The sequence below is a fragment of the Elaeis guineensis genome, chromosome 1 (genome assembly GCF_000442705.2).
Source record: "Elaeis guineensis isolate ETL-2024a chromosome 1, EG11, whole genome shotgun sequence".
NCBI classification, from domain to species: Eukaryota; Viridiplantae; Streptophyta; class Magnoliopsida; order Arecales; family Arecaceae; genus Elaeis; species Elaeis guineensis.
In genome coordinates this window covers 1,585,289-1,612,585 of record NC_025993.2, presented here as the reverse complement: position 1 = coordinate 1,612,585, position 27,297 = coordinate 1,585,289, and the positions used below count along the sequence as shown (strand labels likewise).

The following is a 27,297-nucleotide window of genomic DNA, read 5'->3' as shown; positions in this document are numbered from 1 at the left end:
TTTTCCTGAGATAATAAGCAGCAAATTTGCATTATATGACTGTAATTTAAAATGCAACCAAAATGCATAAAATGCCTGAAACATTCGAGCTCTTGCTCTGTACATTATTGAGAGGTGAGACATATGCTGAAAATAGAGAAGCTACTCCTGCTAATTATATAACTAAAAAAAATGAATCAGAAGACCAAAAGACTGTACAAGGATACTGTCAAGAATTATATAAGCTTACATCACGCTTACCATACGTTCTTCTTGCATGCCTTTACTTCCGTGCTGCATGGTAGAGTTCCATATAGTCCAAAGCAGGGCGGTTCCAAGACCAGTCTTGCTCCATAACTCGCTTACACAAGGAGTTAAACCACTCCCGACCATCATACCAGGCAGAGATTGCTCTGAAAAAAAAATACACCCAATAATTCCCTTAACGAATAAAGTGAAATTGTTTATTTGACATTTTCATCTTTCACTAAAAACAGATATTATCTTATAATTAGCCAAAAAAAAAAAATCTTAAGAATGATAACATGCCAGTAAGGTACTATTGCCAGTGTGGCTCATAGTACTAGTCTGTATTGGCACGGTATACACCTTTTTGTTATGCTGGTTTCAACAGGCATATTGCATGTGATACAGCACTGTACCATACTGGAAAGGTACCTACACACAAAAGGTTTTGCATGCTTCGGAAGATCTGAAATTATCCCTCAAGTTTCCTGCTCATCATACCCTTAACTTGATTTTTTTTGGCAAACCTTTGGTCTGCGCATCTCCTCTGTCATTCATGAAAGGATGTGTTTGCTCAATTAAGTAGCAACTGTTGCAATCCAAGAGCAAGGACCCAGAAGCAACATTGTCATTTAGCGGCATGCAAGTGTCCCATTTCAAGTTAATAAAAATCCATCAGCATGAGTCCTTCAACACTCTTCGCAATTTTCAATGATTTGTTTTCTGATCTCATGCTTAATTTGCACACAAACACTTGATTAATATTAACTTTCAGCAAGGACCCAGATGCAACATTGTCATTTAGCGGCATGCAAGTGTCCCATTTCAAATTAATAAAAATCCATCAGCATGAGTCCTTCAACAATTCACAATTTTCAATGATTTGTTTCCTGATCTCATGCTTAATTTGCACACAAACACTTGATTAATATTAACTTTCAGCAATTTGCATGCATTGAATACTTTCCACGCACTATGCTTGTAAGTTGGTTAGAATTCTTTTACTGTGCTTAGCAGTTCCAGATTTTAATTTTCAGATGATATTTTTTGGAAGCATAACATATTAGAAAATAGTTTGCATCACAAAAATCCTCAGGTTCGTTACATTTGCGAGACATGACCACATTAAGGTTCCCGAGAGTTCTCCAGTATTACTTATCTAGGAAACAAAATACTTCTGTAGTATTAGATACTTTGTCATGTACAATAAATAGTTGTTCTTAATGGAAATATAGACTATTGTCAAACAGAGTTTCCAACACATTTTGCTAATCTACCATCTTAATTTTAAAATGATAAAGCAATTATCATAAAAATAAACCAAACAGATATGAACTGCATTATCACCTACAAAAGACTTTCTTAGTCATCCATTTTGAAATTCATAATTATAATTACATATTGTAGCATTAAATATGCAACAATATATTAAACCAAGTCCTGATACTTGCCTGTTAAGAGCATAATCTACACCACCAGGATCTGCTCCATCAAAACTAAACCCATTTGGTTCAAGACCTTGTGCCTGAGCTCTTTGTTTATCATTGTCTACATCGAAAACAGTGTCATAGAGTCCTGCAAAATGCAAAGGGTGACCTCTTATCCTCAAATCTAATATGCCTATATTGTGAGAAATAGTAACTAGAGAATTATAAAATGACTGGAATACATAAATCTGCATAAGATCTAGAGATCAAAGAGAAGCATGAAAAAAGTGGCTTACGTTCATTAATCAATTCCAGTGATCTCTTAGCTATATTAGGAAAACATATAGAAGAACTCGAAATAAACTAGAGAGAAAAAGAGATTATAGACAACAGATCATTTTTAAAGGCTTCATGATAGAAAACAGATGAGAGGCTTTTCCCTTTAGAGAATCAGCAAGTAAAAGAGAGAAAATATAAGAAGAGTAAACTGATTAAATACTGAATAAATTATTAATAAAAATCGGACAGAAGGGAAAGAGAGAAAAGAGGAAATAAAGGAAGTTCACAAACTGTTTAGTCTGGTCTAACATCCTTTTTCTTTGTTTACCATATTAAGATATCATAACTCATCAGAGCAACACCCACATTCTAAGAATTAGCAACTTATGCTTTGTCACATGCTACGCTGGTACTTGGGTCTTGATTCTTAAGGCCAAGTTACATCAAAGCCAATACAAACTAAACTGACAGTATACTTAATACCATTAATTGTGTCAAGGACCTTAGAATCTTCAAATGAGCAAACAAGAAAAATATCCATATTCTCATAACTAGCCACTGGTGCTGTACCACATGTCAGAATAGGCAAGTAATAAGGCATATTTACATCAAATCCAATACGCCCTACACAAACAATCTACTAAATCATGGCCATATCTGTAATTATCTATGTTAAAATCATGATTTTTCTCACAATTCAATGCCTAATGGTTTTAGAAAAGCATAATGTCCCAGTAAAATTTGTTGCCTGGAATTCTTTACAGCATTTCTGAACATCCAAGAAAAGCACTAACAAATTAGATATGTGATCCAACAGTTGACACTTGACACAATGGATATGAAAACCACCAGAATGGGAACAGCAGAGTATCATGCCATTAGTATATGAAACTGACATTAGTATAAGAGCCAAGATTCTAAAACCACCCATACAGGTATGCATCGGTCAGTATGAGTTCATACCGGTGTCTATTGGTGATATCATACCTGACCTATCAGTGCATACTGACGATTTTTCATTCCTTTTTGATACTTTCAGTTTCCAAACATACTGTCAACACCAGTCCCATAACCCGATACCATTTTGTTTTGGTGGGAAAACTGTGTGAGGTTTGGTATCAGCTTTTAAAATCTTGGTTGACACCACAAAGTCAACTGGATGCTGGAATTGTGACAATTGTCTGATCTGCATGTCATATGATCACTCCACATCCAATGGAGTTGCTCATTGCTTATTGGACCAGCAACTCCGCCAAATATGACATTAAAATTATGCATGCAAGATATTAAGAAATTATTACATTAAGGTGGAATCTAGGAGAGAAAGGGAGAGTACACAAAAAAAGGGTTATTAAGACCAGTAGGAACAGTTGCTCTATCCGAAAAGCCATCCACAAAATTCAGATCTGGACACAACCACTGTTTCATGGGCTTTTGATAGAATTTTAATATGATACTGTGAAATACAATGTTCTCAAAAAAGAGAAAGAAACTCAACACAAGAACCTGAACAGGATGCATAGCTAAGATAACTAGAATAAGAAAACCCAAAAAAAAGGACTTTTAAGGCACTAACCTCCAGTTTTACGTACAACAGGGATAGAGCCATATCGCATAGCAATAAGTTGGGTTAGGCCACATGGTTCAAAAAGTGATGGAACAAGAATGAAGTCCGCACCGGCATATATCTAACAAGGGGAAATGAGAATGTAAAAGATTTTGTATTGCTAAGCATAACATGGTATAAGCATCACTAAAACTTTATTGAAATCTCACCAAATGCGAAAGAGGCTCATCATAGGTTAAACAAAGGCGTGCACAGTCAGAATGCGAAGAATGCAATTGATTTGCCAAATTAACAAAATCATTTTGTATACGAGGATCTGGAGCAGAACCGAGCAAGACAACCTACACTCAAAAATCAAAATTATTTTGAGTGAAGATGATAAATTGATATAAAATATAGAAATGACATATAGATATAAAAAGACCTGATATATGTATTAACATCATCATATAGCTACAGAGTTGGAATCATGGACTAAAGAAGGTTATTTCAGTATGCAGGAAAAAAAGAAACCTGCCCATTGCGATCGAGTGTTCGCCAAATACCATGTTTAATGAGGTGAATTCCCTTCTGAACTGTCAATCGGGAAATTATCCCTACTAAAGGATATCAGATCTCCTCAATCCAAGCCTTTGCTGCAATGCTTGTTTAGCAGCCTTCTTACCTTCAACAACATTCTCTGATGTATAAGATACCTGAAATAGTAGGAACCAAACAATGACAAGATTTACAAAAAAAAAAAAAAGTTCGAATGGAGATATGATAATCAGGTTTGTTTTTTATAGTAAAATAGGCAAAAATAACTTCTTTCAGGATTGTGAAGCTAACGGATGGAATTATCATGAAGGAAAAGCCAATAGACTTGTAACCTATCCATGTCCATAGCAAACTGCAGCCTAAATAATATAGATCTGGTTTTAGTCAAGCTTAGGCTTACCGTGGAAAATTTGAGTCATGATCAACATTAAATAACTCAACCTACCTAGCCCATAGACAAACTTTGCATGCTAAATTTATGAAAAATCTGGATAAATCTGTGAAAAATGGCTGCCTTACAACTACCATCCTTGTAGCATTGGAAATGCTTCAGCGAATAGCTCAGTTACAGGATTTTTATATGCACTACTACAATGTTTTGAAGAAATTAAACATCTCTACCAGATCTTAATGGACCTCCTCCTAGATTTTGAGTCATTTGAAATCGAACATTTCATGCAACTCATTGCCTAATCATATGGCCTTCTTGGTTACGCTTCTTGCTTTGATTATCTAAATTATATACTACCTTTCTAAATTCACTATATATTGGAATAATACTATAGTGTGAATTGGCTTTCTATATAGGAGCTGTTTGGAGTCTTGCAGTTGAAGTTGCACTGCAACTCAAATCGCATTGCAACTTAAATTGGAGTCGCTGATTTACAACAAAGCTCATTTCTTATGTTAGGATGGTTTGGGGAAAAGAGAGGCAAAACGAGAAAGATGGAGAAAAGAGGGGGTGTGGTCATACCCCATGACCAGGGTGGTCTACAGCACCATGTCCGTCAGTAAGGTCCTCTAGAAAAGCCCCTTGGTGAGGCTCATGTTGCCGGTCTTGGTATAGGTGAAATGAACGAAGTCCAAGATATGGAGCCTCTGATAGACATTCTGTCCAGCACCTTGCGAGTGAACTCCAAGTCAGAACACTTAATGCACATGCAGATGAAGGTGTTCTAGATAAGGAGGTTGGTGTTGAAGCTGCCGATGGCAAAGGCCTAGATGTGCATTTGGGTACCCATGGAGAGGGAATAGGCAACAGTACAGGCCTTGAGAAGGGTGGAGAAGGTGAAGGGCAGGGTGGGAGGCAAAGATGGCACATGGTGACATAAAGGTGGAGTAGGTGGACCATGATGGAGAAAGAGGAGGCAGATGGAGGGCTGCATTACAGATGAGAGCAGTCCAAATAAAAAGGCTGGGCAGTGGACTTGGGCGAAGATGAGGAGCGAGTATGGGTAGGTAGGGATGTAGTGGGTGATGCAATAGAGGAGGCAGATGATGAGAAAGCTGTTGCGGTGAGGGCTGAGGTGGAGGCGGCGACCGTGGGCCTTCTGAAGATAGTAGGGACTGGTGGCAGAATCGAGAGCCGCGATGAGGAGAGACTGGAGAGCAAGGTGGGGAAGGAGAGGGGTAGGGAAGGAGGAGGAGAGGTTGGGGGAGGTTCAGCACAGTATGGCCAAGAAGATCCGACAGGAGGCAAGATCGGGATGGGGCACCAAAGAGGAGGGAGGCAATGACATGTGGTGGGGTGTTAAGGCTTTGATTAAGACAGAACAGGGAAAAGATCCTTCTTTTAATTAGGATACCTACCAGAATGAATGCGACTCATCTTGCTTCCATTTTGACCATGTGTCAACCTATTGCAAGATAGCCGATTTGCAACCCAACAAGCAACTCAACTTACTTTGCAATTGGAGTTGGAGGCATCCAACAAGCAGGCTAGTCCATACCTGCAACTTAAGCTGCATGTGGCTCCACTTATAGGACTCAAAATAGCCTCATAGTGTGATTGCATACTTACCATCCTAATATCTGCAAGTGAGTAATGTTCCTAATTAAGTCTATGATAAGCCCCTAAAGCATCCCCCGATATGTCATGGCTGTTATAATCTGGTCCAAGCACAATTGAACTCAACAATTCCAAGCTTTGCAAAAAGCAATTCTAAGCTTTGCAAAAAGCAATTCTAAGCTTTACAAAAAGCAGTGTACAAGTTCATTCAAGAAGTCAGCAAAGCATTAACTAACATCAACCAGTTAGAATATGGAGTTTAGAGTCTAATGTCAGCAACTAGTCCCACTACATTAGGTCTATCCAATTCTGGCATCACCAGCATCTATCCAGATTTAGTTGGGTCATCACTTTGTAGTTAGTGATCAACAATTTGGTCTGAGAGGGTCCTTGGATTAATCTACTGATGCCATTGATGTTGGAGTATGTTATGCGTTTGCAACTTGATGCCAGCAAGGACAGCACTTTATTCCACCCAGCTCTAGCTAGCATAGCATCAGAATTGTATTTCAGTTCGAACCACCAAAAGGGTGCCAATTGTAGTTTATTCTCTTTCCTTTTGATGTAATGAGTCTACAAATGGACTCTAATATCCTAAGCAATCAAGAGGCCTAGAGAACACCGTAATTAACCTTGTAGTCCTTACTTTTCAGCATCAAATAGTATTCTTATATGGAGAGAAATTTGCTAATTTGCTTTATCTCTTTAGCTATAAAACACCATATTACCGTTGTAGTCATTCTCACTTGGCCCAACTACCAAGAACTCTACATGCTTACTAAGCTGACAACTTCAAGTATAGATGCTACATTAACATATTTTGGTATTTAGTATAATTTTGCAAGCACTTTGATATTACTTCAGTGTATTTATCCATGTAGGCTTAACTCTTAACTCCAGATTATACAACACCATAAAACAGATCACTTTTATCTGTTTTGAATTAAAATAGGCAATACTCAATCTTGGGTAATAAATCTGAACTCCAAGTAGTATTTCTTAAGATGATACAATTTTCAGTGGTTTTAAAGAAATCAGTGCTCATTGGAAAGTTTAATTAAATTTAAATAAATCAACTTTTTCCCTTAATATAAGAGACAATTTTGGGTCCTTAGAAAGACAGTATAAAGGAGAATGGAGGTCCAAGAAGATTATTGGGCCATCTAAATGGTGAATTGGCAGGATTTAAGCTTAGACTGGAAAGACCGGTATTAAATCTTATGGATGCATTTTCAGGTTTTATATCAGTATGGAGCCTGATATGTGTACCTTGTAGCTAAGCTATGATACAGCATAGTATGCCCCTATACCAACAAATGGGAAAGGAGCTAAGTTGGCATAACATCCATACCATGGATCAATATGGTCCCATATCGATTCCCTTTACCAGTTGACCAGTTCCCTATTGACGGTAAGGTACACTTGGTATATTAAATCTTGATACATTTAGATGAGATCTATTCAAAATCTTATTTTCATATTTTATAGGTTATAATTGTCCTTTAGTACTTTATATGATAGAAATAGTTACATCATATTCAAGTTCATTATATATTAATAGATATTTATATATTACATTTTACATTCATGTATATTGCATTTTTAGCATTTTTATTGCTTTATATAATATTCATATTTTTAGCTTTTTAGCCCAGAAACAACAAAACTATAAAACCAAAGGTTAAAATCAACAATTCCACATAATGCACACTAAAATATGATGTGTTTTTACCCCTTCTTTTTGTGTCTTTTCTGCTTCGGTTTGGGGGAGGAAGACACTTCAAAACTCAAACCAAAATCACTAAAGATAGAAAAACTATAGAAACTGAAATTCTGTGAAGCTGAAACCAAAACCAAGTTCTCACAACTTCATGTGAACCCAGTATGTAACCACAAGAGCCCCCTTCCTTCAGCCCCATACACACTTCAAGATCCTTTTACCTCTACCTTGCAGGATTGGTTTTAAAATGATTCCTATGCCTAGCTGACCAAACAGAATTTTTGCTAGAAACATTACTTACTGCATGATAATCATCATAACCCTAAAAATCTACAATGATGTCTGGTTATTATTCTCCACCCATTATGTACTCGATATTATTAAGCTTGTTATGAACATCTCTATTTGTCACCTTGTTGAAAAATAATATCATCACTTTTTATTCATCTTCTAACATCTTGCTCAATCATCATTGGCTGCGGATGCAAAAGGTAATGGACCTTCACTCTGATGATGATTCCTTTTGTTTCCACTTTCATATATTGACTATAAATAAAAAGTATAAGATGAATATGGATGTGAGAATTGAACTCAGACAAGCAGCCCCATGTCTGTCATGGCAAGCTACCAAATCCTTTGTCAACATCCAAAAAGCATGAGAGAAAGTTCTAATGTCATTATGGTGGATCAAACTCATTGTTAGTAGTTTCCAACACAGCAACACCCCACCAATCTCTGAAAACTGCAAGCGAAGAATTTGATGTGTATCTAAGTGTCCAATGTGTAAACGACTCACAATACATATCTAACATAGATCATTTGAGTCTCGAGATATATACTCAAGTTTCTAGTAAAAGAATGACCAAACTAGCAACCAGTGAAAAACTATGATAATTTTATTAATTCCCCATTGATCCATTAATACTATGTTCATTTAAGTCAAAAAACTGTAAAGTTGTCATAACTTTTAACTCATACAGTCATGGTTTTCAGAACCGTCTCGAACCGGATGGTTCAGGGCATGCCGAACCGAACCGAACTGGAGGGGAACTGCAATGGTTCCGACAGGAAAAACAGCACACACCGGTGCCTGGGAAGAAAGAAAGAGAAATAGAGGAAGAGAGAGAGAGGAGGAGGAGAGGGAGAGGCCGCCAGAGGCCAATGGTGGCCTTTTATGGCCGCTGGAGGGCCACGGAAGCCTCCACGACTCGGTTCGTCCGATAGAACTGCCGCAACGAGCGAGAAAAAAAGAGAGAGGGGGAGGCCACCGGAGATGGGAGCACGGGACGACGGAGGGGCTGTTGGAGGTCTTCAGATGGCCGTCATGGCCACTAGGCAGCGAAAGCGGCGTAGGCGGAGTCACGACCACAGAATAAGGGCAACCGCCCTTATTCACGCATTGATTATTTTTTAAAAAGGGAGATGAACAGTGAAGCAGGCAAATCAATTTTTTAAAAAGAAAAATGAACAGTGAAGCCGGCAAGCCGGCTTCACTTTTTAAAATTTTTTTTAAAAAAATTTAACAATAGTGAAGTTAGCAATCAGTTTGTCAGCTTCACTATTTCAATATTTTTTTTAAAAAATCCAAAAATATTGAAGCCGGCAAACCCATTACCAGCTCCACTATTGTTGGACTTTTTTTTAAAAAAATCCTAAAACAGGAGGCTTTTTTAAGCCCCTATTTCACGGCCACGGAGCTGAAGGTGGCGTTTATGCCACCCGACGGCCACAATGGTCCGTCGGAGGTCCTCCGACGGCCTCTCCGCCGGACCTCCCTCGGTCCAGTTCTCCCTCCTCTCTCTTCTCTCTTTATTTCCGTGGACGACACAAAGACGTGGTGGCCACCGCGGTCCTTGAAGGGCCCACGTAGCCCTCAGGTGGCCACCGGCGACGTCTCCGCCACCTCAACCTCCTTTCCTCCCCTCCTCTCTCTCTCTTCCTCTCTTTCTCTCTTTTTCTCCTCCCCGATTCGTCCCTTCCTCCCTTCGTCAGTTCGCACCGGTCCAATCCAATACGGGGCCGTGCCGGACCGTGCCGCATCAGTTGCATACAACCTTCCATTCATCATGGCTGAAACAACATCCTAACAATTAAATTTCAAACTAACCATGCTTAAACAGATCAAAAGTTTGATATCAAAAGAACATCAAGTATATATAATAGAAAATGCATGAACCACATGAAGAATTTAGATCATGAATCCAAACATCAAGAACCTCTATAGAAAAAACATAAAGAAAAACGAGAGAGTACTAATTTATAACATAAAAGAACTTCTAATGTCAAAGCTTTCAACAAGAGTTATGCAACTTACAGGGATAAAGTTATCATTGAATGGATCCCAGATATCTGGATCAATTCCATTTAAAATACCATGGAACTTGAATAGATGAGGAGAAATTGGAGGATTTCCTGAGACCTCCTTGGAATATGTGTGTGAAACCTGAAAAAAGAAAAAGTTAAAAAGTGACTAATATAAGGAGCACCACCTACAAAGAAAGACCGTTGTCTAACCAAATGCTGCACAAAATTATGTTTTTAGCACAAATTTTGGATTCTGACCATAGTTAAAATTAAAGGACTGACACAAAATAAACCATGTCCCAAGGATGTTTAAACAGTAAATTGTGTGCACTGCAGAAAGATAGTTAAAGAGCATGGTAGCTTCAATGTATCTTGCTAGCATTAAGAAGTAATGTTAGAACCATGTTTTAAGTCTGAGTACTAGACCCTCTACAGCATCTTACTAGAATGGTCGCTATGTTACAGTATGCCCAATATTGACACATGGACACTGTTGGAATCAGCATAGCACCTATATCATGTGTTGATATGGAAGTGCCTCAAGCTGGTACGGTTAGTAGTCTAAAATTTGGTTAGAACTAATCCATGAACACCATATGTTGTCGTCAACAACTGTTTGATTATGACAGTTGCAAGGAATAAGGATGTTGGATCAAACATGAATTCTGGAATTACTTTTGAGATTACCACATGTAGATAAGAATGACAATGGAAAAGTATGCAAAAATATGGCTTGCAGTCAAAACTGAAGAAGAGAAAATGTTTGAAGGCCATATATATTCAGGACATTATATGCAAGAGAACTAATTTGGCACCAATTTGAAATGTTATAGGCCAAAGAAAATGGTTATTGAAAGAGTACATTTTCTGCTCACATATTATCACAATATAAGACACAAGGCAGGAGTTATTATAATGTGTCAAAAGAGATATTTTAATGCCTTTAGTATACATGGAGACTGAAAATTAGGGAAAAAAGTAGTCACTTTCTAAAAGACAAACTTTTGAAATAGTTCTAGGCCATTAGTATGGAAAAGACACATGCCAGTGGTGAGGTTGATGTCAGTTCGATCTTTGATCTTTCTATGTTTCATACATCTATTTTATACTTGTATTTGTTGATTTCTCACATACATGATGCTACCAAACTACCATAATGCCATTGCTGATCACAAGCTAACACGATATCAATGCCAAATTTGTGAGACATGATGAGTTCAAAGCCAGTCCAAGCCAATCAATTAACATGGATGTCCTCTAGCCCCCATTTTCTCCATGTGGATGATTTGGTATGCATGTGAAAGGGGGTGTTAACTTTAAAATACTTTGTTGGATCATTTTCTATCAGCTACTTCTGTTAGTTTGCAGCTTCTTCTAATTAATATTGTTCTGTTACTTCTGTAGAGAAACATGTAGGCAAGCAATCAATAAGATGTAACTTGCATGAGATAGTACTTACAGCACTACATAAGTAGTGGAATAAATGGTCTGATATTAATTTATATTTCCTAATAAAAAACCATAAAAAAGCACATTAAGGGGGAAATTTAGCAATAAAGAAACAAGATAAGCACCTATAATATTCAGTAAAACATAATCGATAGCCAAATCTCACCATCCAAAGTGGAAACTAAATATGAAGGTAATGAAATTATATACTGGACATTGTATATAGTATGTTACTGATGACTAATCGAAATGCTAAAAAGAATATCCAAGCCAGAGTTAGGAATATCCAAGCATGAGTTAGGTACTAAGTACTAACAGTTGTAGCCTTGTCAGCTTGTGCCATTGCTTTGCCGATGTTGTGTACCCCAAACTCAAGATTGTGAATAGTAAAGATAACTCGAGCATTACTCAGTCCATAATGCATATAATGTTCCTTAAATAACCATGCCACAGGGGCACTAGACCAATCATGGCAGTGCAAAATATCCTGTCCATGAAATACATCATCCATTAGGAAGTTTATTTTAAAAAAAGAATGATATAATGGTGTTGATTATTATCCTGGAAAAATACTAAAACAAGATAGAGAGAGAGAGAGAGAGAGAGCAAAAGCAATTTCTAGCAAGTAGATAATTGTACAAATTTGGCTTTGAACTTCATAATTTCTGCCTTTGTGCAGATACTTTACCATGCAGAATTATAGACATCGAAAGACTCCATGTGCAAGTATATAGTCACTTGATTAAACCGATTTTTTAAAAAGAAAAAACAAATGAATGGTTCCTATAAATCAAATATACAAAAAAATACAGTTTACTTTACCCATTTAAACCACCAATAAGTGGCCGTCCAACTAGTTCATCGAAGACAATTTTTAAAAATAAAATCTTGAAAAGACAAATGATAGTGATTTTATTGCAAAATTTCAATTTTAGATGCCCAAAAATCTCATAAGGGCCCATTCTTTTGAGGGTAAAAAATTTATCTAGGAATCTGTATTTTTCTGCATAAGTATTTTTCAGACAACATTTAAATAGAAAAATAATTTATCCATATTCTTTTATGCATTTATGCATTGAAAAATGACTCAAGAATCTATCACCCATGTTCTTTTGTATTACTAGTTTCCTAGATAAATTGCTAAGATCTATCTATATTTCTCATAATATTTTTTATTATATAAATATTATTATATATAATAGTATAATATAATATATTATATTATATTATTTGCATATCTTATATTAATATAGTATAATATGTTATTATATTATAATATATTAATATTTAATAATATATTGTATTATTATATATAATAATATAGTTCAATATATTATATTATATTAGTATATATTATTATATATAAAACACATCATATTATTATATTATTATATATAATAATATAATATAATATATTGCTATAGTATTATATTATAATAATTTATTATAATAATACAATATAATATTCTATATTATATTATATTATTATATAATAATATTTATATAATATATTATTATAATATGATATGATATGATATATTATATTATAATTATAAGGTTAAAGATATATTAAGAATGAATTATAGAGGTTATTTTTTCGATTGATGGAAAAATGATTTAGCCACCCCCTAGATGGGTAAGATTTTTTTCCATTTCATAGGTAAATGCTACCCATGAGGAAGTAACTTATCCATCCTGAAAAGTATGAGAACATGAGTAAGTTGGTCAAAAAAAAAGTTGACCAACTATCCCATGATATTTATCCACAAAAGAACAGGTGCTAAAGAGGTATTTTGCTGCAAGAGGTACATGCTTTAATGAAAGTATAGCAAAATGGAAAATAGACAACTAATAGTTTTCTAAAAGCTTGTATCCTTGGATTACATGTATATGGAATTTTATTTACAGTACCCACATGCTACACATGATAGTTATAGGCCATTGTAATGATACATCATCTGCATGCCCCATTTAACAGACAATTACACTCTTGCAATCTTTGCAACCATTTTCTATAATCTCATGGTGTCAGATCTAAGAATCCCCTTCTCAAATTTCCTAGGTAAACTTCAAGAATCATTTTATAAAAATGGCAATTATATCGTCAATCTACATCACCAGACATGGTCACAGGATGAATGCCATCATGTTAGAACCTCCAATGGAGCTAGATGTGCAGTTTGCTAAGTAAACTTGACAAGTCATATTACAAAAATGGCAATTCTATCATCAATCTACATCACCAGACATGGTTACAGCAAGAGTGACATCATGTTAGTACCCTCATTGGAGCTTAGATCTTAGATGCAATATGAAAAAACAAGATCTTAGATCTATTCTAGCAGATTATTTGCTGAATTATTACTAAAATCAGAAATCTAAGCAATCAAAGAACTAGAGAAAAATTGTAGGAAATCCTGGATTGAAGCATGTTGGGTGCTGTCCTAAGAGAATAGAATTCTGGCTCTGTGCATGGGTTTCTCGCAATCTTCTCTGAAGATACGGCCAAGTCTTGCCTAATCACCATTGCTCCACTGCACAAAGAAGCATCTGAACCAATCTTCTCATCCAAAGATGGAACAAAGCAAAGAATTTATATGGTTAACACTCACTGAAGTGTTTATGAGCAGAATGCATGAAAACAGTGTGGGAATAAGGGTTTTAGAAAGGAGAAGCTCTGGGACAAGTTTGGGAAAAGGTGGGAACTAGTAATATTATATCACATTTTTTATAGGAATTGCACCAGGAAATGTGGGTTGTTCCCCACTAACCTTAACCAACAGAGATGTTACCCAACAAATCTTACCACATTCTCACACTCGCTAACCTAGGGAGAGAGGTCTTTGACGAAGAGAACAACTGGTCAAAGAAAAAAATATCTGAGAGTAATAAAATAAGGAAAAGAAAAAAATAAAAGAAAAGAAAACAATCAAAAATCGGTAAAAGTAAAACCATCTTTTCCTAACAGTCACCCACATGTTTCCTTTTTTCTAAAGAATAAAATACGAAATATCTGCAATAAGTGATGGCTTCTTCTGATTATTTTGTTATGGACTGTGGCTGACAGATCTAAACAGTAGCTAACCAGTAGAGTTGTAGATGTTGATGTTACTGTATGGATGCTTCTTACACATATACAAAATATTTTGTTTATTGTCAAATCCCAACCATATCATATCCTACTTCTAACGATTGTATCCTATCTACATATGTTGAATCCAAATTACATATCTGTCTCCATGCCTCAAAGACCATGATTAGCAACGCAATTTTTCCCCAGATATTTATTTGACCTGGCCCGAGCTTCAAGCTGCACAAATTGCTTATTGAGGCATCTCATGTGTCCCTTGACAACAATCACATGCACCCATTAGGCCACTCATATTTAAACTCATGACTTGGTCTAGACAATTTAGCCAAGTGTCAGTAACTGATATTAGCACACATGTATTCCTCGAGTCAATGACATATTCAAAAACTATGAGATAAAAACATATCTCCGTTAGTGTTGAATGAATCATTTCTCAAGCAACTAAGAAACAAACACTGCTACCATATTAATATTATGGTCATCAGATATAACTTGCAGCCATGTGAATGAGTCACCAAAAGCGATTGCTGACTATTATTTAAGAAAAAATAAATTTAAGATACACTTCTCTCAATTGACTAAGCAAACAGCTGCATTTCCTACAACGCCTTACCGTTCTAAGGAATTACATCTCATGCTATCTATGCACAAACATAATGAAAAAGGAGAAATTTCACCTCATTAATGCAAGTGTCTCAACCATCACATCATGACTGTGTTAGGCTCGTTCAGTTTAAATAACCAAGTGGTGTAGTGTTATAATTAGCCACCTGTCTTTTCACATGACATAAGGATTATTTTGATAGCAAACGTCCTGAGCCAATGCAAATTGCAATGTAACTTGAACTACTACATTGCCCGAGGTTTGAAATACTCAGTACAGGGTGTACTGTTCAAAACTAAGTATGGCATGTACCACAGTACACCTCCATACATACTCATGGTTTGTCCAAGGTCTAAAATAGCATGGTATGATACTGTACACCTTCAATATACCATGGTATACCTCAGTAGAGGAGTATCCTACCGCAGTACGATCAGTTTTTCAAACCTTTCCTGTACCTTCGACTCATGATGATTTGTTGCTTCAGATTTGATATGCTGGTACTAATTTTATCAAGCATCCATATTTAGGCCTTTTAATAATCAGCATAGCTCAGCTTCTGAAATCTGAACCATTATATGCAGACTTATTCAATTATTTAACCAACATGATCGATCAAGTAGGGCTCATCAGCACCAACATCTATATGACTGCCTCTGCATTTTATGTTAGAAGGTAATATTTCTGGTTGATGAAAATCATAAAACTATGCCAATAAAATCTCCTACATATACGAATAAAATGAACAAAGTATATAAAAATGTGACCATAGAATAAAAATGAAAAGATATTAAAATTTTCAAAAAAAAATTAATATTCACAGGCATGCATATATCTTTTAACTTACAGGACAAGATCCGCTTTGGAGTAGAAACTCAAGAGCAGCATGACAAAAGAAACCAAATCTATCACCATCATTCCTGCCATAGATACATCCAACAGAAAACATTCTGCAAAACAAAAAGGTAATGTATCCTCATAAAAGTGACTCTGTTGCAGGAAAGAATGTTACTAGATATTCTAAACTTTGATCTTTAGAACTTGTATACAATAAAATTACATATAACAGACACAAAATCCAAGTTATATATAAGTTCATGGGTAAAAAGTAATAAATTTACAGCCATAATTTCTTCTATATATTAATCCATTTATACTAAAGTCTGTTTTTTAGCTTTTAACTATTTAATAAGAACTCAAAATATAACATGGAAGCATCAGTATCTATAAGGATCAAGAAAACAGAACTTTTGAGTAATCTCTTAACTCTCTAAAAGATTTACATCACCCTAATCCAAGACACTTATGCAATGATGCCAAGAATGATACAAAAAGTCAGTATATCCAAAGACAAACAGAAGAAAAAGAATAATGATGCAAAATAATAAGCACATCGTGCATCACAGGAATCTGAAAGGGTATTGTTTTGAAACAATAGGTTTACATGGTAAGAAGATATGATTACGATGAAATGAAAATCCAAGACTATGTACCAAAAAAATCAGTGAAGAAATGGGATAATGAGGAAGAAGTCGATATTTAGTTCTTATCATGTTGTACAATAACCATACAATCTTAGAAGAAATAGGATAGTTCCATAATTCTGTATGGTTTTAAATAGACTAATGTAGATACATCTAGGCATTCGTAAGGACATCAATGGAAACATTAGGACCCACATATCCTCAGGAAACATAGCTTCCTGTGATTGTCTGTAGAAAGAGGCTGAAGAGAGTCGAGAATTTTATATTTGAATCTTTAGCTTTCAAGATGTACCATCTTGTCTCCTCAAGAAACAAGTTTCATGAAGTTTTAGGGCTTTTGGCCATTGTAAAAGCTTTTGATATGCTAATAAATTGAGTTATTCAGGGCTTTAGAGGATTTTTGCGGTTGCTATCCCAATATCTCTGCTTTTGCAGATCATAACTAGAATTTAAGGCACAGGAAAAGAAGTGGTTAAGACCTTAGAGATCACTATGGTTTCGATTTCCATGGTTTCGATTTCCAAGGATTGTATTTGCTAATGGAATTTTTATTAACAGCTTCTAATGCTTGATCTAAAATCTGAACAGGTACTTAATGAGTCTCTGTCAGTTATTCACGTTCTAAAATGAAAGGTTCAGCACTAACTTTAATGCAGAAGAAAGGAAAATTAAGACAAGAGATGGAAGAAGAAAGAACAGATCTGACTTATCAGCAGTATATTTCTTTATTCTTGCATTATTTTTGGCTGTTAGGAAATAGAATAAAAGATCAATTGAACAACAATGTTTCCTTATGCCGACAAACAGTTTCAGCAGATAGCTGCAACCAGAGGAAAGTGAAGGAAAAAATCAAGAAGCAAAGATGGAAAAGAAAGAGCAGGTGAGGAGAGGGAGCACCAGATTTTCATTCTCAAAACTAAAACAAACTGAAATAACCATAACCACAACCATCCAGCCTTTTGCCAATCATGAGGCCTGGCTTTATGGATCCTCATTCACCAAGTATTCCTGATGTAATTCCAAGATTCTCCATATCCTTCCGCACAACCACCATCCATGTTATTTCAGGTCTTCCTCTCCTTTCTCTACAAGCTTCAACACAACCTAAAGTACCTCTCCTTACTGAGCCTCCTAAATCAATTTTCCATCACTTTGTCCTTTTGTGCAACTCCTATCTTAACACTCATTTCTGCCCAAAGATGGCTGTCGGCAAAGAACAGAAACCAGAAAAAGTCCTACGAGTTGGACTTTACCATCTTTGAATCAGCAGATGGCATGTTTCTCACTGAAAACATGTTAAACACCATGAATAGCAGTGCTAAAGCAGCAAAAAGAATGAACAGGCCGCCTAATTCTAAGCCTCTTTGGGGCCACAGAAAGCCTGACCCAATCATGCATCAACTTTTTAAGACAAATAATATTATGTAAAGTTTCAACAAGCATACCTTTTAGAGGCTGTTATTCCAAAATGTATTTATATGCTTGTGTTTAAGCATTTTTGTTTCATTTAAGGAAAGGTGCAAAACATTATATTTGTGAATCAAGCTACCAGTGAACGTCCTGAGCTAAACCTCGGTATGGTATAGCAAATGATATTCACATACCCTAGTAGACAACCAATAAGTCTAAGAAGATAGGTCCATAGTTCACCTACTGTCCATAAATGGGAGAATTTGAAGATCAGATTTTGGCTCAACAAAATGATAATATAGTTTTTGATAAACTCAGAAGTCAAAGCAGCACACAATTTTATAGGAGTCAAAAAGTAGATGGTTTTGTATCATTCCATCAATATGATTGTAAATATCATATCTCTCAAAGTGCAAATGCAAAAAGACAAAATAGCGTACAAAATTGCATACATGCTCATGTTGAAGAGATGGATATCCTTGAATCAAGAACCTAAGATAATTAGTATAATCTTGTAGAAAAAGCTTAATGTGCCTAAGATCTAGCCTATCACCAAGAGCTACATGTCTGTGTAAGTGAAGGGCACCAACTTGCACAGCTTGACAGGTGATGTAGGTCCCACACCAGACATCTCCTAGGGCCCATGCAAATTTTGAAGTTGATTAACACAGTTGGTGGTATAACTTACATGAACCATCTAGATTAAACACAAATACAGGAACATTTTTTTTAAAAAAAATCTCACCTCACATAAATGGCACAAGTTTCACCTTCAAACACAAGCTGGATTTATTTTGATAAGGTGATGCCTTTAGTTAATCTGAATATATATTTATGAATGCATCACTTGACAAGCTATTACAAACAGACTAATAAAATCAAGAATGGCTAGTTTATGGTTAGAGGTCAATGCCTATTGGTAGTCATTAAATTAAACAACAAACGATAATTTGCCGATACCATGAAAAAGAAGGGCAAAAGATTGCCATGATAGTTGATTAAGTAAAGGAAGATGCCTAAGTTACAAATTAGAAGAGGACTCAGTCTAGACAATGGTTTTCCTACTGGAGGTGCAAAGAAATGGACTGGAAACAGCCCATAAAAGTGCACTCAAAGTAGAACCAAGCCGAAACAACACAACTGATAACCTCTAAAGCAAAACCATTTCAAATCTGCCACATCTAACAGGAATATTCGAAACCTTAATATCCTTCTAGCAGTTCACTTTTAGGGGCGCCAATTATGGCCAAATCTCAACTCAAAATGATGGCTCGGTCATACAAGGCAGCAATTCTTCAAAAAATAAGACTAGAAGGGATCCAGTTCTACCATCTATAAAAATACAGTGGATTAACTTTGTATGGAACTATGGATCATAGAGCATCAATGAGCTGGAATAAAGTTTGAATGCGATTTCATAACTTGAAAGTAACATGGCAAATAGTTTTGATTTAAAATGCAACACTCAGACATCTGCCAATGAAAGAATATGAGGTGAACAGCACAAAGGATTTACAGGTGACAACATGCTTAACCATCAATCTGACATAGCTACTAGAGAAAACAGAAGAAAGAAGTTCTGTTAAAATGTTCATATTTTGAAACATGTACAAGATAGCCAAATGAATAGAACATAGGACCTATAGGTGACGACATGCTGAAACAGCAGATTCTAACAGACTGTTGGAAGTGAAACGGAACGATGTTTTTAATTATTTTAAAAAGCACATATTTTGGAAAACTTAAAAGATTACCAGCAGAGAGTAGAAGATGAACTAAATTACTACATTACCCATTACTAGGCTCTAGAAAGTAAACAGAGAGGCCTTCAACTTTTCCAAACCAAACTTTTATTTCTGTTCCACCCCAACCAAAGCTTCGGCGAAAATGGAAGTCGTTCACCTACATTGCGACAAAGGTAGTTAAGTAGGAAAATTTCAATTATAAACATGTATACAAGTGAAAGTTACAGAAATAAGTTCCTGAAATCTGAATTCTGTAGTGGTGGTAAAGAAACACAAGCTACTACATGTTCTCCAACAAGCACACTCAAAAACCATATGCCAGGTACAAACTTGATAGTCACAAGGGACCTTTATGGTTGATGGAACTAAGGGAACTGGAAGCGAAATAGCAACTCATATAAATAGCACATATTGTGCTATTAAAATGTGTGTGTGTGTGTGTGTGTGAGAGAGAGAGAGAGAGAGAGAGAGAGGTGTGAAAGAGAGATGAATATAGAATTATGTAATGCTGTCAGCATCTGAGGACATAATATTCTTCTCTAACAAGAAAAAGAATCAGTATTTCTGTTAAAACCATATACGGAAGTCTGACAAGGAAGAAAATTCAGTGAATCATAGAATTTTAGTAGACCATGTTCATATTCCTAAGGTCTTGCCAAGTTAAGACCCTTTCACTGCACAATATAATCTAAACTTCCTGAAAATTAATGTTGGATTCCCATAGAACACCATAGAGAAAGAAAACAAAAACTGCTCCAAAACAAGGCTATTGACTTAAGAACTTTCTAACCTGTACCTCAAAGCGGACTTCTAAATTAATAAAGATATAATTCAAAATAGAGCTTTAATCCTGCCTCAGAAAGCAAGCGGGTTTGCTTAGCTGATCAGCAAAAATTGTGTTTCACCTGGCTGCAAAAGCCATAAGTTTCATATTGGCATTGTGCACGATTCCTTCAAGATGCATGCCAATGCATAAGTGTTTGTGATGTATGCTAGCATAAAGTCCAAAGAATGGCATCCACAACTGGCTAAGGAATGAACCCTCTTCCTAATATACAAGACGAGAAATTAGAACTGACAACAGGTTAGTTTTCGGTCAGATCTGACTGTAAATATAGAAAACTAAATCATCCATGTGCAAGTAAACCTGATTCGCAAGCCTAAATCATACTTGATAAAAGCGGAACTCATATTCATAGAATAATGAGTAGTTATCAGGCCTTAGCTGGGCAGTTTGGACAGAGTTAGAGAGAGACGGAGTATAATTTATATACAATAGATAGTGTATGCAATATTTTTTGGATTATCAGGTTTTTGCGTATGAACAAGTCCTGTAGCATAATTTAACATGATAAGGTTCTAGGTTTGTTGATAGAACCAGAACCTCCAAGATAGCCAACGAACCCCATGTTGAACCTAAAGCTAAGGACCTGAGATTTTAGGTTTTATTCAGACGCATTAGCAAAATATTGAACCCTAGGGTCACCCCTTAAAAATTGAATATCCAAGCTTTATATTAGAGCGTTATAGTCTCTTCAGAAAGAGAAATCATCAGTCATCACCGACCTATGTAAGAAGATTCTGAGATTTAGAGGCCATTAGTCAAAACCAAGGGTTTAAGTCTAGTCAAAATATCAGGCTGGTCACTACCTGGGCCCTGAGATGCACCTAGGACCTTAATTCCCTCCTACCAAGATGTCCCAGTTGGTCTTGGTTTCTACCAAGCATCACATGGACTGAACCAGCCAGTGTAGACTATTACCAATGAAGACACGAAACAGGCTTCTAGTCCCCTTCTTTAGTTGTTGGCATTCAAAGGGGAAGAGGAGGAAAGGAAAGGAAAAGAAGAAAGAGAGGGGAAACAATGGAAAAAAAACAATATTTGATATTAAAAAAATCAAAAAAAGGAAATAAACTCACCTGAACCTAATATATGACCAAAACAAAAATAAAACCAAAAGAACCATAAAAAGCATAAAAGAAAGAAAAAAAGAGAAATTACAAAAAAAAGGGTCCTTCATCAATGGAAAACAAATTGTAACAACCTGCATATACAGAGCTGGGCCTCAATGAGGAAAAGCAAGGTTTGTGCATTACCTTATTGTGTTTGTCTCATTCCAGAGTAAGAGAAAATCGATAGACTTAAGGAATTTGGCCAATCAAGAGTTAAGCTGACCTTGCCCTATGTGTTAGAGTGTATCGTAGGATTTGCCAAACCATCCCGAACCAAATGGTTCGAGGCATGCCAAACCATACCGACGGCCGGCCAGAACAGTTCCGACAGTAAAAACAGGATACTGGGCAAGTAGGAGAGGTGAGAAGGAAAGAGAGAAAGAGAGAGAGGGGAGAAGGAAGAAGAGGAAGAAGAAAAGAGAGGCTGCCGGAATCGCTGCACATATTGGAAACTAGAGGAGGGCAGAGGTAGGAAAGAAAAGAGAGAACGAAAGGAGGAATCCGATGGCCTCCAGCGGGCTGGCCCACCACCGTCGAGGCCAGTGAAGACAATAGGAGGGGCTCCACCCTCCTCCCAATCAAAATAGGGGCCTTGTTTCCTTTTTTGTGATTAACATCATGATGCCGACTTTTGCGGACTTTACCCAATATCGCTAAAAAAAAAGGGATCAAACAAGGGCCAAGCCCTTGCTTCGATCCGATGCCTCCAGGCCTCCAGCACCCTCGATGGGCCTCCGATAGGCCTCTAGAGGCCCTTTCTCCCTCTCCCTTCTCCTTCCCTCTACTCTCTCCCTCTCTTTTCCTCTCTTTCCTTCTCGCTCCCCCTAATATGAAGGTATAATAGCATTAAAAGGGTTTTGGCAGAGTTGTAAGTGTAAGTTAAAAGTTCATACGTTGAAATTTAATATAATAACTTAGCAAGCACAAAAAGGATATTAGTGTTGAGCAAGGCTTGCTGTATTGACCCATATGGCCCTGTACTAGGCAAACTTACCAACAAGATACTAATATAGTACCAAGATTTAGTTCAATATCTGAGCAAAACTAATCTAAACCAAGTGAAACCGACCCATACCAACCAATTCCATGTTATGCATGCCCATACTGCCTGATTCTAGGCAATTTGATAGTTGAGCATGAGTAACTACTAATCGACATGTCCAAATTGCATCATAATGATCGTTTCGCACCATACCATACTAATAAAGTATCGGTACAATAGCCAACACTGATACAGAGAACCTTGGTGGTGAGAGTGAGAAAAAGAGGAAAACAAAGGAATGGATGAAAAGAGGGATACGAAGGGTCAAACATGGCAACATTTTATAGTTTATACATTTAGTTTAATGGTTGCATCCCTAGGCAATGTCTGAAAAAACTAAAGTACACTTCTAATTTGGTGCCTCAAACTCATAAAACTCTTTCGCAATCCTAAAAGCTGCAAATAAAGAATTTTACAAGCATCTGAGAGTCTGGCACATATCAATCAAGATATAAATTAAACGCCAAAATGTTAAGCTGGACGAAGTATTCAAGTAACACAAGATGTCCTATTTGATGTCACTCATGTTTTTTTATGCGATGATCAACTTTATAATTTCATATATAGAAAGTAAGGTCCATAATTTCAGTAACATGTATCATATCAGTACCTTACTAGTTCAATATGATGCGAGTCGGCACAGTATTTTATGCACCCATACAAAAATAGACCTCCAACCATTTTATCACTTTTTATCTTGGTATGCCTCAGCACAAAAAGCGGTACAAGATGGTACGGGGCCTGTACCGAACCGAACTTTAGTTTCATATTGGTTCCCACCCGATATGATATAGTACGTCCCGTACTATATGATATGAGGTGGTACAGCAATCCATGATACAAAGCCAAACTTCTTTCATGATCAAGCTCTTGAGATACCATGGAAAGAACATGGCAATAAAAAATGCTAGACCATCGCAAGTTTGATTCCCCTGATTGACCATAAGGCAATCATAATTCAGATGTTTTCCAATGTCTATTGTCAAAATATGATCTGAGTTCACATTTTTAATGAACACATAAGCTATAAATCAAAAAGCAACAACATTAAAAACTATTCGATAAATATCAGGGTCTTACCAGCTTCAATCAAAAAAAGACAGCACCTCACCATCCACTATAGGTTATTGGCAGCTCACCAATAACAAGGGTATTTCAGAATCTTATCAACATTATATTCTACCAAAAACTTTCATTAACATTCTACACAAAATCAACAGATATGTCCCATTAGCATTGCCCCCACTTCGCACAGCCATAAGATGTCAAATCATCAATTCTGATCAAACCACATCGTCATTGCATTTTCAATTTTGCATCAAGTCTGGCAACTCGACATGACTATCAAAATCTATCAAAAAGACATACAAAACGAGAATGGAATGACAAAAAGAGAGCTCAAAATTTGATCAAGCCCCCAAGATATGAAACAACTAATGGGCAAACAAACAGTAGCAGAAAAGAGATGGGGAAAAATAAGCTGATACGAATGGTGCCATTGACTAGTCTATGAGTCATCCTCACAGCCAGAGGGCAGCTTGGATTTGTCACAAAGATAAGGTGTGCATTCTCAAACTTAAGGGTGAGTTCTACAAAGTGGAAGTGAACTACTTCAGCCAGCTGCAAATCTACAATGCGGCATGAATCCAGATTTTTGGTTTGAAAGTTTTTTTTTTGTAAGAGACAATTTGTTTGTCACTTGCCATGACATCAGCAAAGTTTTGGGATTAAACTGAACTTCTCATTTCTCATTTTGAGAGACATAAAAAGTGCAGCTACTCCCATGAGAAACAGCTTCATTTCATTTCTCTTCTCTGTCAATTACACAATGAAACTTGAAGAACTACAAGGTCCAAACATGATAGAGCTAATTTACTATACAAAACTTTCTTTAGTAGTCACATGGATTTCACATATGCTAGTTCTTAAGAGATCCTCAAATTACGTAGAGAGATGCCAGGATCAACCAATCTTTCTTCTTTTCCTACAGTCTCCCTTTTTTCCATCAGTTTTTCCACTTCCACCATCTTCATCGCTGCAAATCTGATGATAAGCAGATTCCAAACCTCTTCTAGAGATACTAGTAAACTAGTCAAAACTCAAAAGAACATACCCTAACCTCTGTTTCCACTACAAACCTTTTTCTCTGTTCAAATTTCTAAAAAAACTATACATTAATCTACTTAAAAATATAAAAGATCCTTTCTAAATGACACAAACCCCATCTTAACCCATTAATTATATTAGCTCATCCCTAAAAACATCAAATATTCTACCTAACCATCTTTTGGTTTATCCTTCAATCCCTGGTGTTGGTTTACCTGCAAACTTTCTGGACAGAAAGCTTATTGTTTGTTCTGAACCCTAGGATCTTACTAGACCTACATTCTCATGCCTTGCATGTGAATCCGTAGCATTAGAGTTTAATCATAGGCATTTAAACACCCTCTTCATTTAAGAGGTGTTGGCCTTGAGTTGAGAGAAATGTCAAAAAGTGAGCACCACAGACCACAAAATTATACAAGTTAAGTTTGCATTTAGCTCATTGTCAGAAAAAATAAACAGTTTGCCAACTAGCATCCAGAAAACGTAATGACATATGCAGTTTGCAAAGTTTACAAAAAACTCATTTAACATGGTAGTCATTATTAGATCAAAGTAATATTCCCAAGGAAAAACAAAAGTGGAAGGAAACAAGAGCATACATTCATCTCTTTTTTTCTTTTTTTTCTCCCAAATTCATTTTTACTACATGCCAAAAAGACAGTATACAATATCAATTATAAATATAACTACTACAAATTAATACAATGTAAGAACTGTTTGTGTACTTTGGGTCACATGTGCCCAGAAGCAGTTATTAAGGAAATAGGAGTGCAACTTAATTCATGCAAAGAAAAATGATATTGGTATTATGGGCAAAAACTTGAACACCACAAGATACACTTGTGATAACAATTGACAGAATAGAGGCATGTGCTCAGTTCAGTTTCAACCAACACAATGAACAGAAGCATGGGCTTAAAAAGCCAAGCATTTCATAAATGTAAGTACTTCTGGGCAGTGGTTTGAACCTCATGGACAAGCATTATGTGATTAAAAAGAAAAAACTATGAAAAAATAGGCCAGATTAAAGAGTAGTACAAAAGAGTCTTACATTGCTTAGATTCATGCAGTCATACTTTGGAAGAATAATATCAACATTATGTCCTAAATCTTGAACAGCCCGAGAAAGACTTGGTAACGACATCACCAAGACCTCCCACCTGCAAAAGTTAGAAATGGCACGGTAAACAATAAAAAGGTCAGTTACTCATCAAAATAATATTATATGCCTGGCTTACATCTATCACAGATAACTAATTAAACAGTATGCTTTTAAGTTTTAAGTTTCCAATAGAAAAAATTATTATTTGCATTACACAAATCAATGTAGTGAAAGTAATAATGTAATAGATCCCTGTAATGCATCAGGCAATTAAAATCAAGAAGATCAAGTAGAAACTGAAAAAGAAAATTTTTTAAAATGTTAACAGTATGGTTCTGAGATTCTAAAACTTCACATACCATGCAACTCAGATGACGATGATAACAGAACTTCAGTGCACCTAAAAATATGGATAAACATAGGTTCCTTGATTGGTCATAAGATTGAACATGCCTAGATCTAAGATCTTGTTCCCCTTCCACCTAGGAAATCCTACCTGTGCAGCTAAGTCTGTCATGCTAAACCTTAGAGTTAGAAGGAAGGTTTGATAGAGCAGCATAATGGGAATCTTAGCCCGATGCTTTACCCAACAGAATGACATAGAGGCATAAAGCATTTTTTGCAGGTGCCAAGATGACCAAATTCATGCTCTTATTGCCAATTTGCAGCCATGGATGGCCACTGTCAGATCATATGAAGAATAGAATTCATTAATGGTGATTTAAGAATTCAGCTTATTTTAGCTAACCCTGATCTTTCAATTTCCTCCCAGCATTCTTGTTATTTTCATTACATGCGATTAGGGACTGGTTTGAGAAATTTAGTCAGATTATAACAAAAGCAAGCATTATTTATTATGGTATGATCACAGCATGCCTGTTTTCCTTTGATACAGGTTTTACCATTCTTCTTCTATGTAGAATGCATTATCAAATATCAAGGATGATGCTTTTCACAAACTGTATCTCTAATTAACACTTGAAGTAAAGGATCAAGATTGTCTTCACGAATTACTTATGGTCCAGCATATGTCTATTATGTTGAGTCCTTGATCACTTTTTGAGGCCAAGCAAACTATCATCTCATACTTAGGTATTGAAACTGAGAACAGCGATATGGCTTATCGACACAACCTTTCCAATCATTCATGAGGGAACCCATGCATGTGCGTGTGTGCATTTAGTCCCACATTGGTCGCGTGGGGAGTTCTTAGAATATAAGAAATGCCAAGGACCCAATTAATA

The 27,297-nt window shown here is 36.2% G+C and overlaps 1 protein-coding gene across 1 annotated transcript; it reads right to left on the bottom strand.

Annotated features, from left to right (window-relative positions):
• LOC140854873 (soluble starch synthase 3, chloroplastic/amyloplastic-like) lies at positions 1 to 26,570 on the bottom strand. Its single transcript, XM_073250915.1, is given in 13 exon segments — positions 1 to 392; positions 1,677 to 1,800; positions 3,508 to 3,619; positions 3,708 to 3,839; positions 4,012 to 4,106; positions 4,109 to 4,193; positions 10,078 to 10,206; positions 11,833 to 12,003; positions 16,059 to 16,161; positions 19,898 to 20,007; positions 26,003 to 26,083; positions 26,085 to 26,111; positions 26,550 to 26,570. Coding segments are annotated over 13 exon segments (1,320 nt in total). The 3' UTR covers positions 1 to 262.
• Positions 26,571 to 27,297: the final 727 nt, after the last annotated feature.